The sequence below is a fragment of the Rattus norvegicus genome, chromosome 6 (assembly GCF_036323735.1).
Source record: "Rattus norvegicus strain BN/NHsdMcwi chromosome 6, GRCr8, whole genome shotgun sequence".
NCBI lineage: Eukaryota > Metazoa > Chordata > Mammalia > Rodentia > Muridae > Rattus > Rattus norvegicus.
The window spans coordinates 29,357,561-29,376,596 of NC_086024.1; the positions used below are offsets into that span (position 1 = coordinate 29,357,561).

Here is a 19,036-nt window from a genome sequence, read left to right on the forward strand (position 1 = left end):
CTAGTCCCTGCTAAATATCCTGACAGCCTGCCTGTAGGAGCGCCCTGTGTGGCCACTCTACTTGGAGATCTCACATGGCTGGTCAACTTTGCTTCATCAGAAGCATGTTGAACTCGTTTCTCCTCTCTTTGCATCTCTCTGATGGCTTCCAGGGACCCAGAAATCCCGGCTACCCCTCCCGCCCAGCAATTGACCCATTTACTGACCAAGAACCAATTGGGGAACAGGACCTTAGCATCAGAACGGCCCCTGCATGTTTGCACTTTCATGGTATACAGTTCACTCTCTCTCTCCATGAGAACAACATCTTACCATGATATAAACTGGTCACATCACAAACAGGGCACTGTCTTGGCGGCCCTGTGTTCTCCCCTTCCTTCCCTCTGCCCTTCAGCATGGTTGCCTCTTCTCGATACTTCACATGGTTTGGAGGAGAATGTCCCCCATAGGTCCACCTGTTTGAACACTCAGTCCCCAGTCGGTGACACTGTCTGAGGGAGGTTTAGGAAGTCCCACCTTTTAAGAGGAAGTATGTCACTGGGGGCAGGTTTTGAGTGAGAGCTTAACATCTTACCCTACTGCTCGTTTATTCTGTTCATCATCTGCTCGATGCCAAAGATGGAGTCTAGTTTCCTGTTCCTGCCTGCATGTCTCTCCACCACCATGATGGTAACTGACTCTTGTCCTTGCAGAGCCATAAGCCCAAATACACTCTTTAAGTTGCCATGATCACGGTGTTTTATCACAGCAATAGAAAGTTGACTAAGGGCTGGGGATTTAGCTCAGTGGTAGAGCGCTTACCTAGGAAGCGCAAGGCCCTGGGTTCGGTCCCCAGCTCCGAAAAAAAAAAGAACCAAAAAAAAAAAAAAAAAAAAAAAAAGTTGACTAAGACATGGAGCAGAGTTGGGATGAGGCACAGGAATCTTTCCCTCATGTCTCTAATAAAATAAACATATCCCATGACCTGATCTCTCAGTGTCACCTCTCTGATGCTAGGCATTTGTGCCATCAATCTCTTCTGCGCCTCTTTTTGTTCGATAGGCTTTGTGGAACAGCAGGCTGGTGCTGAGGACTGATCTAGGTGTGAGGATGAAGTGAGGAACAAAGCCATCAAAGCCCACTGCTCCACCCCGGGCCGGAATGGGAAATGAGCAGAAAGGCAAGTCTTTCAGAGAGAAGTGACACATGTGGGGTATGAGGCATGAGAGGAGCTTGAGAAGTGGAGGGATGAGAAGTGGGGGTACCATGGAGGGATGATGGCATGAGACATTCTGAGTCCACTTGCACTTGTAAAGGAATCATTTAAAATCACCCCTTCCCCATATTTCTCTAAAATGTAACACAATTTTCTAACAATAACAACACAAGGTTAGGCTTTTTAACCAAAATTTAAAGCATTTTATCTTGCTCTGGGTGAACAATGAACTACAGCCCTCAGGAAGGAAAAGAAAGTGACCTCATCAAACCATAGAATCACATTCTTGAGCATCTCCTCACTGATGCTAAAGAAGGGTGGCTAAAGTCATGATTCTTCTTGATGAGTGAAAAGCACGAAACTTCCAGACATGTCAGAGCCAACGCACTCACGGACTCACACGAGCTGCAGCTGTGAGCACACCATCAAGCCCGCAGAAGTGAGGGAGGGGCTCACATAACCGCCCCCCTCAGCTGAGGAGTTACTGGCAGTTGATGGCTGCTGGGGGCCATCGGTTTTCTTCACAAGTGTAGCTCCTGGGAGGATGTCTGTGTTCCAATAGATGGCCCTCTACCCCTACACATATGGACACTGCTAGTTAGAATTAGTGAGTTGTAAATAAATAAATAAATAAATAAATAAATAAATAAATAAATAAAAAAGACACTGAAGGGGGCATAGTGAGGGTGTCTGAGTTCCAAGTGGGGAGTCAAAATTCACTGCATACATGTATGGGACTCTCAAAGAAAAAACATACTCTATTAAAGACTTTTAGGACTCTCTAAGGACAGCTCATTCTGAGCCATTATTGATGGAGGTGGGAGCTGAGACACCGAAGAGGGCTGCAGATAGGGTAAAAGACACAACTCCGCTCCAATAGCTTCCCTCTTTATTAGAATTCAGGAAGTGAATCTGAATGACATTTAATAAGCAGAACACAAAGGAAACACCTAACTTGCACATGTAGCATACATAAGCACATACATTATATGGATTTAATAATCCCCAGCTAAACAGGAACAGAACAACGGTTTTCACCCAAAATAACTTCAGTGTTGGCATTGCTGCCTCTAGCATACAGTGTTGAATGTTATTAACAGGAAGAACTACAGACTCCCAGGATCACTACATGATTTTGTATCATGGTATAAATAGCTTTTAAGAAATCATCTATATAATAAAATAAGTTCACTTTTGAATTGCAGCAGTCATTTTCTTCAATCAATAAAAATATTCCTTGATTATAAAGCAGCTTGAGTTTGCAAATATATTTCAGGAAAATAACTCTACTTGAAATACCACACTTTTTAAAAAGGCAACAAAGTGACCAGATTTAATTTAAGATAGTATATTGCAAAATACATCAGCATAGTATATGTCTGAGCACAAAGCAAGTTAGTTCCATTCGGAAGGATACTTTTAACTTCATAAAGCAAACCGTTCCAATATTTGTGTGGTAGTTTCAAGTCTAAATATATACAAGAGTGGATACATTTTTACACAAAACAGGACAGAAACTTCAATACATAACTACAAGACAAATGTGTAACATTATTACATCACTGTCATGAAGCTTAGTGTAACATGTGCCCCTGACAGTGAACGGTCAGCCATGGCTCTGCAGCTGTGTAGCCAACAGAACTCAGCAGCTACGGCTAAACCCTGACCCCACCCCAAGCCCAGACACCATGGACACCCACACAGATAACACACCCCCCCACACACACACTTTTATTCATTCTGTGAAATACTTCTTTAAAGTTTTTTATATCCCAGGAGGAAATGAAGGCAAAGTCTCAAAAAGTAAAAAGTGCATCATGTTTCAAAAGTGCTGTGCATGTCGGGAGCTTACAAGGTTAAATAAGTGTGCAAAAAAAAAAAAAAAAGAGTTCTGCCTTGAGTTCACAAGCCTAACTGCAAGTCTCTTGTTGTGCCTACGGGCAGGGCAGTCGAGCAGCAGATTGGAAACCTGAGAGCACACTATGTGAGGAGGCATGCACTGAGTCAGGAGGCCCGTGTAACGCTCAGCTCTGTTAACCAACCAGCTGGTAGTGAAGGGAATCACATCTCTGTGGTTGACAACGGGTGCAAGGCGGAGCCGGGTATCACCCAGTGCCCACCGTCCTCCCAGGTTCTAAGTGTTCACAGGAGCCTATCCCCAAAGGGCAAGTAAGCCTACCAAAAGGATAAAAGATACACCAGTTATTTAGTGACTGCTCTCTAGGTACTTTTTAGCAACAAACCAGAGGATGGAAAAGAACATTCCAGAACACCTGGACTGGAAACAGGTGGTGTGAACATCACAAAGCTGGTGGTAAAAACTTTCACTCTGTGAAGAACGTAACACCATGTGCAAAAATGAAGCCAAATGGCAAAGTGACCACAACATATTGCTAAGTACCACATTCTATTTTTTCTTTTCTTTTTTTATTTATTTATTTATTTTTTTGAGTCCTCAAATTTTCTTGGGACCTAAACTTTTAGAAAGTGCTTATTCTGAAATTATTTTCAAAACCATGACCCTCAAAGTTCATACTTGGGTTCCTTTGGAGATTTTTATGAAGATTACTCTATTTTCTGTTAAGTAAGCCCTTTGTCATAGTCCCTATTTTCATCTAGCACATAGACATACTCAGAGGAGCTCAATGCTTTCTGTGGTTAACTCAACAGCTCTCATCAATGAGCTTTGACCCGTTAATCCCTCGGTAGGTCACTCGGCTTGGTCTAACCAGCACTCCGTAGTTCGGCTTACAGGTGAAATAGCGCTTGTCACCCACGGCGCCGTCATTTTTCCCCTTGGCACTTCGGAGCTCCAGTCCAAGCCAGATACCAGAGGCAAAGTCCGTGGGACCCACGTACCTAACGGTGGCCATTTCGTTAGAGCTCGTGAGCAGGACCTGAGACCCCTCGTGGAGCTTCACGGTCCCCTCGAGACCACCCGCCGTGGTGGAACTGCTCCAGCTGCGGCGCAGGGTGGTCTTAGTCCTGTCCGGAAGGGAAAGGAAGAATTGAACTTAGGTATTAGAGCCAAGGGATGCGACTTCCGCATCTGTTCCTGCCGCCACCTCCACATTCGTTTAATTTACAAAAGAGAAAAGTTTAGAATAAGTTATTTTTTTTGAGTAGTTAAATATTATTTTTATTTATTATGTTTTACTTTGCCATCCCTCAGAAGAATCTTAATTATAGGTGAAAGGCTTGTTCTGAATGCCCTTTCTTTTTATTTTTCTATTGTCACAAGATAGTATCTTTTATTTTAATGTCACCATTTCTCCTTAAATATAAAACATTTGAAAAAGTTTTTGAGATTATAATTTTTAAAATTGGAAACAGCCGTATTAGAAATATGCTTCCAATTTCTAAAAGTTTTTCTCTTTTGGAACTTTTAACACCACCCTACAACTTATAAAAATACACACACACACACACACACACACACACACACACAGGGGGGGGTGCATTTCAGTAAATGATTAGGAAAAATACATAGAACTTGAATTAGTATAGGTAAGTTAAGGAAAAGGAACTGGTATTCCGAACGTGATTTCACTTTAAAATATTTTTATGTGAAAACAAATCTTAAAACCTACAACTTTAGAAAATAAATTTTAGATAAAGGTGTAGGTCTTTCCCATGAACTCCAGTTACCTTCCCTTCTGCCAGCAGGAGGGCTGGGCTCTGCAGAATAGCATTCCTGCCTTTAACACAGCACCTCCTACAGTGTGAGTACCTCTTAGCACTTGCCAACTGGAACAAAATAGACCTGAGACTGCACTGCCCCCCCCCAGGGTCCCCTCCCTACCCATATTGTCCCCAGGGTCCCTCCCCTAGTCATACTGTCCACCCCAGGGCACCTCGCTGCCCATACTGTCACCTTTCTCTGTCCACAGGAGACAGCTGACCCTGACACTTGGGAAGTCCAGATGGTTATTAGGGCCTGCAAAGGGAACTGGGAGTCTCCCACTTCAAACAGGTCTGTTCTCCCCTCCCCTCCCCTCCCCTCCCCTCCCTGCCTTCTTTCCTCTCCCTTTTCCTTCCCTTCCCTCCCTTCCCACTGCAGGCTGGAGCATTGCTACCCCAACTATCTAAAACCTTCCTACTGTAAAGAGAAGCGGGGCCTTCTTTCACCCTTTGTCTCATTTTCTACATTTTTAAAGGGTTAATTCACTATGTGTCTGAGTGTATATATCAGTCAGTGCGTGTACCTGCTGAAGAAGGCGTGGGCGCCTTCTGCACTTTCCACTTACTCTTTTGAAGCCATCAAGTCCTAGCCATCCTCCTGTCCTTAGAGCTGGAGTAAGAGTTTCCTGCAGACCTGACTTGTGTGGGTGTGAGATCTGAGCTCTAGTCTTCACGGCTGGGAAGCGAGCTGAGGAGGCTCTACCTCCTGAACCACCTCCAGCTCCTGTCTTCTACAGTTTCAAATACACTTTCACACACAGTAGCTCATCTGTTTCTGTCAGGCACCCAGTAAAGAGGAAGAAGATTCAGAATTTATAACTAGGACGCTAGAGCTCAGGGACTTTTCTAAGTTGAAGAAACTGTAATCTGGAAATTCTTTTAAAGCCCAACACAGCAGTACACATGTGTAACTCCAAAGCTCAGGAGGCTGAGGCAAACCGATCACGAGTTCAAGCACAACCTCAGCTATGTAGTGAGATCTGGGCTAGCATCAGCTATATGGTGAAACCCTACCTTGAAACAGAAAATGAGGAGGCAGGCATAGCGGCTTATATCTATAAGACAAGCAGCCATGGGGCTGGAGTCAGGGGATGGGGAGTTCAAGGCCAGCCTGGACAATATGAAGAACTATTTCAAAAAGGAAAGAGGGGCAAAAGGAAGTGAATAGAATAAAAACATTTACAATTATTTATCCCATCAAATTCTAAATGCAATGCACAGAAACAAATTTTCACCAAATACACAAAAGCAGCATGTGAATTCTACTCTTGCACAAAAACATCCATTCTCTCTGTCTCCAAATTCCCACCAAATGGATGCTTTCTGTAGCCTGACAAAGCTGGCGACATTTCTCAGAAAAATAATGGCCATAGGCTATGTTTTCTGAATAGTCACCATGTGCCCAATGCCTCTCATAATCTCAGCCTCATACAGGCCAGGAATTTCACTGTCTCTGTTTCCTACATTTGCTCTGAAGGTAGCATTTATTTCCATATGAATAATTAAAAATAAGTAGCACCACGTTGATCAGTCATCAACCATCCCTTTCCAACACAGATTCCTCCAGGCCAAGACCAGCACACCAGCAAGAACCGTCCAGCCAGAACACGGCTGAGTCCTGCCAGACTTCCTCCTATAGCCACTGCCCAAGTCTAATGTTCCCAAGGACAGTAGTCAGAAAACACTGCGCCCTCATGTCCCATAAGCAAGACTTGCTCTAAAGAATGACGTTTTCAACAAAAGCATATTTCCAGCTAGGACTTGAAGCATTATATTGAGCAGGAGGGCAAAGTGGGTGCCTTGTCTTCTCATTTGAGTAGGAATGCTTCGTGTTCTTCTCAACTTAATACGATGGTGGCTTTTGGTCCGTCATATCTAGTCTTTATTGTTTATGCTCCCTCCATGCCCTGTCCTTGCAGTTTTTATTACAAATGGTTACTGGATTTTTAACTGAAACGAACAAGTGTAACTCTCTGCAGATGGCTTGATTCTATGCATGAAGACTCCAAAGACTTCCCCAGGGAAACTCCCTGACCAACATGGAAAGCAAAGTGGTGGGCTGCAAATTAGAATACCAAAACCAACATCATTAAAGACAGCCTGGGAAGGAAACCATGGGAACAATCCCAGTCGCAGAAGTCAACCAACCAACCAATGGGGAATAAACCTAACCATGACCGCCACATACACTGAAGAAATAGATAGATGATGGGGAGGCCTCTCGTGCCCATGGACTGACAGGATTAATATCCTGCAAACAGCTATCCCACCAAAAGTAATATACAGATTCGATGCAATCCACATAGAAATTCCAATGCAATTGTAAGCAGAAGTTGAAAAAAATCAATCTTAAAATTCATATGGAAATAAAAAAAAAGACCCTAGATATCCAAAACAACAGTGAGCAATAAAAACTCTGCTGGAAATATCACCATTCCTGACTTTCAATTATCCTAGAGAGCCACGGTGAAAACGTACAGCATGGGCACAAGGCCAGACGAACTGAGCAGGTGCGGCAGAACCAGGAACCCAGATACGTCTAAGCCCCTGCACCTACAGCCACCTGAGCTTTTACAAGGATGCCAAAATACACACTGGAGAAAGGACAGTGTCTTCAATAAACAGTGCTGAGAAAGCTGGATGTACACATAACAACTGAGTTGATCCTTCTCCTATCCTGTGCACACAGATCAATTCCAAAATGGATCAAAGATCTTAACATTAAATCGAAACACTGAGAGTGCTGGGAGGGACGAGGATAGAGTGCACTTCAGGATAGAGGCTGAAGTAAGGACTTCCTGGTGGGAACCAAAGACCGATAAGTGGAAATGCAAGAAATGAAAGTCTCTGTATCACAGAGGAAACTGTTAATCCAGTGAAGAGGCAGTTGACAGGATGACAGAGACACAGATTTCTAGAGATAGATAGATAGATAGATAGATAGATAGATAGATAGATAGATAGATAGATAGATATAGGTATATATATAACAAACATTGGGATTTATATATATATATATATAAAACAAAAATTTGGATGTCTAGAATATACAAAAAAAACCAGAAAACAGCCATCCCTTTTAAAACATGGGCAATGGAACTGAACAAAGATTTCTCAGAAAATGCAATGGCTAAGAAACATTTTTAAAGCATTGACCATCCATTCTTTGTCATCGGGGAAATGTAGGTTAAAACTACTTTGAGGGGTTGGAGAAAAGTCTCAGCAGTTAGGAGCACTGGCCGCTCTTCCAGAGGATCCAGGTTCAGTTCCCAGCCCCTACATGGTAGCTCACAACAGTCTGTAACTCCCATTCCAGGGGATCTGACACCCTCTTCTACCTCCATTGGCACCACGTATGCAAAGTGTACACAGACACAAATGTAGGTAAAACATTCACAAAACAAAGACTTAAAATAATCATTGCCTTATTGTTATTAATATTTTCATTTTTTTTTTGGTTCTTTTTTTCGGAGCTGGGGACCGAACCCAGGGCCTTGCGCTTCCTAGGTAAGCGCTCTACCACTGAGCTAAATCCCCAGCCCCAATATTTTCATTTTTAACGTTTACTGTATTTTACATGTATGGACGTTTAGCCTGGATGTCTGTCTATGTGTCACAGTGTGCAATGCCTGCAGAGGCCAGAAGCAGGCATCAGAGCCCTTAGTTGTTGTGTAGGTGCTGGGAATTTGAGCCCTAGTCCTCTGGACAGCCAGTGCTCTTAACTACTGAGCCACTTCTCCAGCCCCAATTTCATGGTTCTTGATGGGTAAGATCTGGGGGAAATGAACCCTTATACAGTGTCGGTGAGAGTGCAGACTGGTACAGCCACTGTGGAAATCAGTATGGTAGGTCCTCAAAAAACCACAACTACCACGTGACCGAACTACCACTCCTGGGTATGTACCTACTACAAAGACACACACTCGTCTGTGTGCCTTGTTGCTTAATTCACGGTAGTGAGGATGTGAACAGCCAAGATATCAGTCAACTAAGGAACATATGAGAATATGGTACCGCCACAGAATGGAATTTTATTCATCTGTAAAGAAAAATTAAATTGTGAAATTTGAAGGTAAATCAATGGACCTGGAAAACATTAACTACACTATGGTAACCCAGACCCATAAAGACAAACATCACCTGTTCTCATCATATAGAGACCCTAGCATTGGAGTGTCTGTAAAAACGGAAAACTATAAAGGGACCATTGATGGGGGCAGGGGAGAATTTTCAGAGAGAAAGCGATAATAGATGATAAGGTAATGGATGATGTCATAGGTGATAGGACGGGTAAACAGGAATCATGGGGATGGATGTTTAAGTTGGAGGAAGAATGGAAGGTAGATCACAGAGGGAGGTGGGAAAAGCATAATTATTGGTAAGGATGCTCGGGAAAGCCATGCAGAAACCCATCATTTTATAAGTGCCTTATAACTGAGTCTGGAAAGATGGCTTAGTGCTCACTGTCCTATCATGAGGAGTTTGGATTCTAGGACCCAGTCACAAATGCCTGCAACTCCAACAGATCTGACATCTTCTGGCCTCTACTGGTGTGTGTGTGTGTGTGTGTGTGTGTGTGTGTGTGTATGTATGTATGTATATATGTGTAAGCATGAGTGCATGCATGCACATGGGTGCCACTGCCACTGCTCTTCGATGTCCACCAGACACTGATGGTAAGATCCACTGCTGAAGACACCACACAATTTAGTTACAAGACAGAGAAACGAAGTTGGTTCTGAGAAGTTGGTCCAGGTTTCTGACAGGAAGGTGCTGCACTTATAGCTTATATGAATGTAAAACAGGCCCAGTAGATTTAAGGAGACTTTGGAAAGGGGTACAGGATGAATCTAGAAGGGATAAGATAAATATGATCAAAATATACTGTGTGCGTGTGACCTCCTCAAAGAACTCAAGATATATTTATCCATAAAGTTTGATTTCTTGATATTTCTATAGGAAACAGGGAGGCATTACCACCTGTTCCTCTTGTCTGCAGTCCACCATGTGCACGTGACCTGCTGTTGTGTCCTTGCCAGGGAGTAGCACTTTTTCTCCTCCCTCAGTTCTCTGTGTCATCCTCTTGCTCACCAACCTCCGCACCAGTCCTGCTGCCCTCGGTCTCCAGAATCCCCTCGTCAAGGTGGTCTCTTCTTAGTGCTATCTTCCATTCTGCCTAAGAGCCCCTGAGTACCTCCAGTGCACGGGAGCTTACAGTTACTCTCCTTACTCTCTCGGCTATTTGAGCAGGAAGACTGATGTCAAACTCCAAATCTGTGATGGGTTTAAGGAGTCTATACTCCTAGGGGAAGCCAAAGCATTAAAAAAAAATAATTCTGAGAGTGCTTTATGCAAACGGGCCTTATATTTCTTTCATGCATGGCTGAGCATATTAAATCAGATCTGATTAATTCAGTAAACAGGAGTTCAAAATCAACCGGCCTTCCTCAATGAAAATACAATGTGAATCCCCCAGCTTCTATTAGCAGCTGTACTGATCTCTGAGAAGAGAAAACACACGCAGTGGGCTGCTTTTAGCCACTTGTGACATGTTTAATTGAGCTTTTAAAGAAGGGAAGAACTCAACACACCGGTCACACCTTCTCTCTTACGTGCTAACATTCTACCGAGCAGGGCGTACGAAACAAAATTCCATTTTTCTTCCTTCACCGAATCCTGGCATGCTCATCTTGAAAGGCAGTTTTCTAAGGCTTCTTAATACTCACTTGGCAAAAGCATTTCTCCTGTTAATCTCTTTTTGAGAAGAAGCAGAGGTTGTGCTGAAACTTCTCCTAAAACCTGGATGCGAGAGTGAAGGACAGAAAAGGAAAATATGTCACATGTTTTCAGCCTTTACAGGGAGTTATTTTTAATCACTTCTACAGTACACCATGACACCAAGAGGCTGGTTTGTTTGTTCTGTATGTTTTGTCTTTTCCTGAAGAAAACTGTTTTATAGCAATTCTTCTAAGATAAAAATTCTCCATCCTGTAGAGAAGTGCCTTAAACTCTGGAAGTAAACAACTCAAATCCATCAGGAAGTTCCTGAAACTGACCAGATACATTATGTCCCTCCCTCTCTGAGCATAAATTGGAAGAAGAGACAGAGACTAGACCCACTGCCTGAAAGCCAGTCTGACGGAAAGATATGCAGACCATCTGAGCTGCCTGAAAGAGACACCAAAAACCAAGTATACACAGGCCAGAACAAAGTTATCCTAAGAGGAAGTTATGTATACAGATGAGTAAATATAGAGGTGAAATAAAATATTACAGAAAAACTATTGTGGTGATGTCTACTTTACAGGGGTGCTAAAACAGAAATAAGACAGCTCAACTTCTAAAGATTCAAATTGTGTAGGAAGGGGGTAAGAATGATTGACCTTACACAGTGCAAAGTATGTACATTAAATGATCTATGATAATTGCTAAGTAGCATATTCACAGTTCAGCTTGTACACAGTAGGGAAGTAAACAGTGCAGAAAAGGTAGGAACACATGCAGAATAAAGTCAAGCAGGAAGCAAGAGCTGCGCGTGGCGGTGCACACAACAATCCCAGCACTGAGAGGCAGAATAAATGAGGAGACCCCTCTGAGTTCAAGGACTTCTAACTAGGAATTCTAAGTTGGTCAGGACTATGTAAAGATGTAGCACCCAACAACAAAAACAGAAACAAAACCAGAAAACAATCACCGTTCATGACTTATTTAGAAACCCACCATTTACCATACATAAAACCCAAAATGAATTATGGGCTATGGAGATAGCTCAGTAGTTAAGAGAGCTTGCTGTGCAATCATGAAGACCAGAGTTCAGATCCCAGCACCCACATAGCAAGCCAAGCATACAGGAAACTCCTGTAACTGCACTCTAAAGAATCTATCATCTTCTTCTGACCTCCGTGGCACACAGAGTCCCCCAATATATGTTCATATACTCTCGAAGAGACATGCATACAAATAAATATTTAAAATGGAATGGGGACTAAGTAAAACAGCATAAAGAACATTGCTAATACGTCAATATAGTGATAAATTAAAATGAACGGAGCTCTCAGAGTGAAAGGTAAAGACAACCAGATTTATTTTTTAAGCCGGGGTTTTTCTGGGTAGCCATGGCTATCCTGGTACTCGCTCTGTAGATCAGGCTGGCCTGGAACACAGAAATACAATGCTTCTGCCTCCTGAGTGCTGGGATTAAAGGCATGTGTCGCCTTGCCCAGCCAGATTTTTTTTTCTAAGTAAAACCCTAGTATGTTCTATGCAGGAAAGTACTCTAAAAGTATTACAGCAGAAAGTAAATCAACAGAAAAAAATTGTCAGAGAAATGCTTGACCGAGAGACGGCTGCTCTAAAGAAACAAGAATGATTATAAAAGCAGTACCAAGCAGAACTTTATAGTGCATCTTCACAGCCCCGGCACTCAGGAGACTAACAAAAAGAGCTGTGAGTTGAGGCCTAGCCTGGGCTACATGGCGATACTCTGTAGGGAGAGAAGAGTAAGGTCAGGGAAGGATAGGGAAGAGAGAGAACAGGAAAGGGGAAAGAGAAAGAAGGGCCATGACTTTAAATAACCAAATACTAAATGCTAAATAAATATCTAACAAAACATGTACAAAATCTGTATGAGGAAAGCTACAAAATCCTGACAGGCCAGCGAAGGTACACAGCAGGGGTCCTCTCATCCGCGTGTTCCCAGGGCTTTCCATGGATGCCTCAGATGGACAGTACCACAACCAATGTGACTCTCCCCAGAAGCACATTCTTATGGTAAACTCTCACCTTTTCACTTAAAAGGATACACTTGAGCCTTCTAATACTCGATTACTAGAGACATTACTCTTAGCATCTATTACTAAGTGAAATTACAGTTAGCTGAACACAAACAGGACATGGACAGTCAATCTGTGACCAGAGGATTATGGAGGACCAACAAGAAGGTAACAGGTACCGAGATATGCTGAACAAAAGGGCAACTCATGTCCCAGGCAGGACAGTGTGACATTTTATCATGCCTCTCAGAACAATATGACACTTAGGACATGAGTTGCTTATTTATGGAACTGTCCATTTAATGGAGTAATCAATCTCACAGAAAACAAAAGGGGGTTACATAAATAAGTGGAGAGAGAGAGAGAGTCCATGTTTATAGACAGAACAGTAGTAAGACCAGATCTTCCCAACCTCCTCAAAATCCTAGCATACCAGTATGTGGATTTTAACAAAAAGATCGTAGAGTCCATGTAAGAATGAAAGAAATTCAGAATAACCAACACAGTATCAGTGGAGATAAAACTGGAGGACACAGATACACACTCACACATGTAGATACACCTACACAGACACATGCATTCGTCCACAAGCACACAGATACACACCCAGACACACCCATGCACACACTCACACACCCAGACACACCCATGCACACACTCACACACCCATGCACACACTCACACACCCAGACACACCCATGCACACTCACACACCCAGACACACCTATGCACACACTCACACACCCAGACACACCCATGCACACACTCACACACCCAGACACACCCATGCACACACTCACACACCCAGACACACCCATGCACACTCACACACCCAGACACACCCATGCACACTCACACACCCAGACACACCCATGCACACACTCACACACCCAGACACACCCATGCACACACTCACACACCCAGACACACCCATGCACACTCACACACCCATGCACACTCACACACACACACCCATGCACACACTCACACACCCAGACACACCCATGCACACTCACACACACACCCATGCACACTCACACACACACCCATGCACACACTCACACACCCAGACACACCCATGCACACTCACACACCCAGACACACCCATGCACACACTCACACACCCAGACACACCCATGCACACTCACACACCCAGACACACCCATGCACACTCACACACACACACACAAACGCATGCACACACACACACACAAACGCATGCACACACTCACACACACACACACACCCATGCACACAGATACTCAGACACACACACACACACACAAACGCATGCACACACTCACACACCCAGACACACCCATGCACACTCACACACACACCCATGCACACACTCACACACCCAGACACACCCATGCACACACTCACACACACACTCACACACCCATGCACACTCACACACACACCCATGCACACACACACCCAGACACACCCATGCACACACACACCCAGACACACCCATGCACACACACACACACAAACGCATGCACACTCACACACACACCCAGGCACACACTCACACACCCAGACACACCCATGCACACTCACACACACACACACACAAACGCATGCACACACACACACACAAACGCATGCACACTCACACACCCAGACACACCCATGCACACACACACACAGACACACACACAGCAGGGGAAGGCGACACAGACTCCACGGAGGAGCCACCGTGACGATGGAGGTACCTGAGGAACACATCTGCCTCTAAGTCAGAATGGACACAGCAGCACACAGCATCAGGAAGGTTCTGTACCTCTAGAATGGGGACACACCATGACCATGGACTGACCACAACAAATATCCCAGTGGGTCATTATACTAATAACTTCCATAAACAGTTACCCACAAATGGAAAAGAAAGTCAGATCAGATCCTTACCACACACAGGATCCGTTGTGGGTAAACTGAGAAACATGAAACACAAAATCTAAATCAAGGAAGGAAGGAAGGAAGGAAGGAAAGAAGGAAGGAAGGAAGGAAGGAAGGAAGGAAGGAAGGAAGGAAGGAAAGAAGGAAGGAGGGAGGGAGGGAGGGAGGGAGGGAGGGAGGGAGGGATCCAGGAAGGAGCCTTAGGGTTTCTGTCCCTGGGGGGAAAATTCTTCAGATTAAAAAATGCAAGCCATAAGATGTTTTATTCTTTGAGCACATAAAAATTAAAAAGGTCTTCTCACCAAAAGATGTCAGAAAAGTGAAGGTCTGTCAGCAGCTTGCACAAATTAGTAACACATAAAACCAGGGAAAGGTGCAATATGGAAAGAAGCCTAACTTCCCAAGATAAGAAGCAGCAGGAGGTTTAAACAGGAAAGGGGCAATGCCCATGTCCCACAAACCCAACACTGAGAGGCCCAACTGCTTCCACATCAACTGATTAAACTCTGGAAAATGCAAGTTAAGGCCACAATGAAATGCTGTTTAAATCTAGCAGGGTAGCAACTATTTCCTTGCCCAACAAGAGGCTCCCAGGTTGGGAGGAAGGGGGCCTCGTTGGTGGCTGAGGGGAGCATGCAGCGCAAACACCTGGCAATCCCTGGGGAGAGCCCGGGTTTGGTAGCCATGCTTACCAACCCCAGGGCCACTTCTGCACATGTGCGACAGTGTAATAACAAAAACCAGGATGCAGCAAAAATAAGCAGCAGCTATGGAATCAGTCACGTATCCCATGGGGCGCTAAAAGAAGAAAGAGCGGATAAGGGAGACCAATGCTGCTCACCGATAACAGCCGCAAGACGTAGAAAAGATCAGAAAGCCAGAGGAATCATGAATACAAATCCTGGGCTCACAACCTTAGCATGGGATACACAGAGGGAGGCAGGGGAGAGGGAGGTGGGCACCCGTGTTTCTCCAACACAGCTGGGAGGCAGGAAACAGATCTGCTCCGGGCTTACTAGTACTATACAGACGCTTTGAAAGAAACCTACGGATACAGGTATTTAACAGTTAAAATACGTTTCAGTGAGTGAAAGAGAGGAAATACTTCAAACTGGATTTAAAAACCACAGTCTTACCAGGATAAGAATGATTCTGTTTATTTGAAGATATTTCTGAAAGCGTATCCAGGGAATCTGACAGCCTGAGAATAAAACAGAGCACACCACGTTAGGTGTAGCTGGCCTCCCGGGCCTGGTGGCCTCTTCTCACGTCAGCTGTGCTTGTTTTCCCACTCATTCATTCAACAAGCAGCTATTGGGCAGCCCCATGAGCCAGGAAAAGAGCTTGACTCTAGCATGGGAGACGGGCAATACGCAGATGGAGTGGGTCTCCACTACCAAGGACAGGTAGGCTGGGAAAGTCAGTTCGTTTGAAACCTGACTTCTCACATGTATTTGCTTGGTGGCTTCTGCAGAGCTGGGAATTGAACCCTGGACCTTGACACATGACAGACAAGTACCCTGCCACTACACTGTACCCACAGCCCTGTTGTTGTTGTTGTTGCTGCTGCTGCTGCTGCTGCTGCTGTTGTTACTGCTGCTGCTATTCAGTACTAGGAATTGGACCCATGATAACTTCTGACTTTGCTTTAAAATTTTATCCTCAAAGGTTAAAACTAAAAAGCATGGAGATTATTTTATACCAAGTTTAACAAATGTAAGATTAAAATTGTAAAACTATCACCAACAGTTATTAGAAAAAAGAGACTTCCTGAATTTGTGTACGTGTATAATTGTTTCAGTAACAAAATCTGTGCTTGACTCTGCCCACACTGCAAAGGTCACCTTCCCAGTGAGTATCTCCCCGTTTTTTTGATATTCAAATCATTATTTTTTAAAAAGTCAGTTCCTGAAAGCCTCATTTTTCTTCAGCCATTTACTGACCTAAATCTGCAAGACCTTCATCTGCAAACACTTCTCCCAACACACTTTGTCTCCATCAAAATTCCTGCAGTACTGCAGTGTGTCAGGCTGCACCTCACTGCTTTTATGGGCACACAACACGTGACAATTGAGGAGGGGTGGACGGACAGGGCCTAAGTCTGGTAGGCAGCAGGTCCTGGGGTGAAGAGGTGCTGGGCAGCTGAGAGGAACCTACTTCTAGAGGTGATGAGTTCATTAGAAATAATTCCAACAGAAAAACAAGAACGGGATGTTTCTGGGGACCAGTTAGGCAGTGGGTAAGTTTCCTCAGATGGTCTTTAAAGAATATTCGCAGATGCTATTAACCAAAACAATTTACTAAATGAAAATTGTATAATGACAGATAGATCGGGAAATCTATTCAAACAGAGGAAGTCACATGGGTGGATCCTGGGACAAGCACACATTCTAAAAATGCCAGGGGGGGCATAAAAAGCCAGCTATGACCCTGTGAAGCAGTAGGGGTCACAGAGTGACTAGTCACCAAGACAGTCTCCCCCAGCCCCTAGAGTAAAATCTTCCCGTCCTGAAGACCAGCAGGGCCTTTTAAGAGCTCCAAACTGGCTTGCATTAGAAATGCCTTAAAATCGGAGACCGTGTCTGTTTTGTTTGCTCATAGAATGCCTAGCGCAGCACAAAGTGCGAAAAGACACTTAATAGTATTTGATGATGATGAATGAGACAATCAGAAGATGACAGGAAGACAGCTGGATAGAGACTGGTTTATTTCAACAGAGCCCTGTTTCTTTTAAGGAGTGGGGGTTGCTTTCACTACCTTGGAGAAGACCAAACAGAAGGCAAGAGAAAGGGGGTGAGGCCATGTGTGCTCTGTACCACAGCAGTGAAAATACAAAACTACAGGGAAAAAAAAATGTGACCTCACAAATGAAGGCGGAGCAAAGGCTGCTGCGGTGTGAAGGGCACAGAACTGGCAACGGGGTCTGCTGGTACCCATTGTGCCTGAATATGCCAAGACGAACCCCAGTCCTTGTGATGGGGAGACAAATCAAACTTGTGTAAGGTAATGTGTCAACCGCCCGCCCGCCCGCCAGACACAGGTCCACAGAGACTCGCAGAAGCTCGGGAACTACTAAGGTTATGAGGCAAGGAGTTCACTTGTGACTCCAGAGAATGGGGATTCAAATCCCCACTGCGGCATCCGGTATCATTCACTGGACCTGGGGCAATCACAAGCCCTGCTGGATGAGATGCTTTAGGTCACAGACACAGGGACAAAGCTGAGGATCGTTCCCAGCAGTGGTTTGTGCTCGTGGCTAAACGCATGGGCCTAGGAAAGACGGGAAACTAACACAGCCAGGCCATGCTAGCTCTTCCGTTACCCAGCGATGCGACCTCTGCTTTTTCTATGGAGCACTAGATTCCCACCTGTGATGTGGGAATAAACATAGCAGCTCGTGGCTCCTTGGGTCTGCAGAGGACAATGGCGTGTACCACTTAGGTGCTCAGTATAGAGCCTACCGTTAAATGTTCAGTAAGGGTTGGTGATGCTTAGGGTTATTTTCCAACTCACCTGACCAGGTACTTATGAGGATCAAACAACACCTAGGGAAGACAACTTACGAGCTACAAAGTACTGTATGCTGAAGGCTTCATGGTTGTAAAGAATAATGCATCAAGTACACGGCAAATGAAGAGAATTAACACCTGAGGGATTTGTAAGAAAAAGAAAAAACTGGGGGCTGGGGATTTAGCTCAGTGGTAGAGCGCTTACCTAGGAAGCGCAAGGCCCTGGGTTTGGTCCCCAGCTCCGAAAAAAAGAACCAAAAAAAAAAAAAAAAAAAAAAAAAAGAAAAGAAAAGAAAAGAAAAAACTGAGGGAGAAATAAGATTTAAAAATAACAAAAACAAAAAAAACTTTGATTTGACCAGAAACCATCAGCGTCCAGTTAAATGGGAACCGGCAGGGACTCCCAGTCCACCACCACCATGCTTCTAGTCTCGTGAGTACGACTCCACCACATATGTTATATCTGGCCCAGAGATTATAATCCCCTTTTCTAGCCTCTGAAGAACAGACAGAACCAGTTTCTTCCAGCTCCACGTTCCGCCAGAATGTCACCAGGGCCCGTGTTTTGGATAAGCTTGCTTTCGAAACCCAGAGTGAGGTGACACGTGAATACATTGCCTTACCATGAAACACTCAGGAGGCTTGTTACATATAAATCCCTGAGACTTCGCTTCCCCCCGGAGAGCTACTGCCTATCTATTTTTGAAAACTAAGGAAATCAGAGGAAAAAGCCATTTTGGTTCCATTAGGTTTGTAGGAGAGTGAATGGGTGCCTGCTGGCAGGAAATTTAATGTAGTTAGGATGTGACTGAAGCAATCAGAGAGCATTTTTACTTTTGTTTGCATGACGGATTAAGCTGGCTCCTCGAACTGTTCTTAGCTGCAAACGCCACTTCTAATAGCCTACACACACTCGCAGGGTTTGCAAATGAGGAAGAAAGGAGGTTTTTAAAATTGCAAATCCTCAGCAAGGC

The 19,036-nt window shown here is 44.3% G+C and overlaps 2 protein-coding genes across 12 annotated transcripts in view; one reads left to right on the forward strand and one right to left on the reverse strand.

The window, feature by feature from the left end:
• Positions 1-2,067: 2,067 nt before the first annotated feature.
• Clip4 (CAP-GLY domain containing linker protein family, member 4) overlaps positions 2,068-19,036 on the reverse strand; it is an 89,738-nt gene continuing 72,769 nt past the window's right edge. For 3 of the 4 annotated variants that reach the window (XM_063261626.1, XM_063261628.1, XM_063261627.1), the window contains 3 exons: positions 15,690-15,754; positions 10,603-10,675; positions 2,068-4,180 (listed from right to left, as the gene is read on the reverse strand). In XM_063261626.1, the coding sequence (XP_063117696.1) occupies positions 3,859-4,180; positions 10,603-10,675; positions 15,690-15,754 (460 nt within the window). In that variant the 3' untranslated portion in view covers positions 2,068-3,858. Of the gene's footprint in view, positions 4,181-10,405; positions 10,676-15,689; positions 15,755-19,036 lie in introns of those variants that run through there. The other variant, NM_001013942.1, reaches the window with a different exon arrangement.
• On the forward strand, positions 4,087-14,625 carry LOC134479109 (histidine-rich glycoprotein-like). 8 transcript variants are annotated; one of them, XM_063262601.1, is made up of 3 exons: positions 4,087-4,213; positions 5,086-5,168; positions 6,434-14,625. In XM_063262601.1, the coding sequence occupies exon 3, from the start codon at positions 13,317-13,319 to the stop codon at positions 14,355-14,357; it is 1,041 nt and encodes a 346-aa protein (XP_063118671.1). In that variant the 5' UTR covers positions 4,087-4,213; positions 5,086-5,168; positions 6,434-13,316; the 3' UTR covers positions 14,358-14,625. The 8 variants fall into 8 exon arrangements, with proteins under 8 accessions (XP_063118671.1, XP_063118665.1, XP_063118667.1 ...); XM_063262595.1 differs by having other exon boundaries at positions 6,856-14,620; XM_063262597.1 differs by having other exon boundaries at positions 7,334-14,620.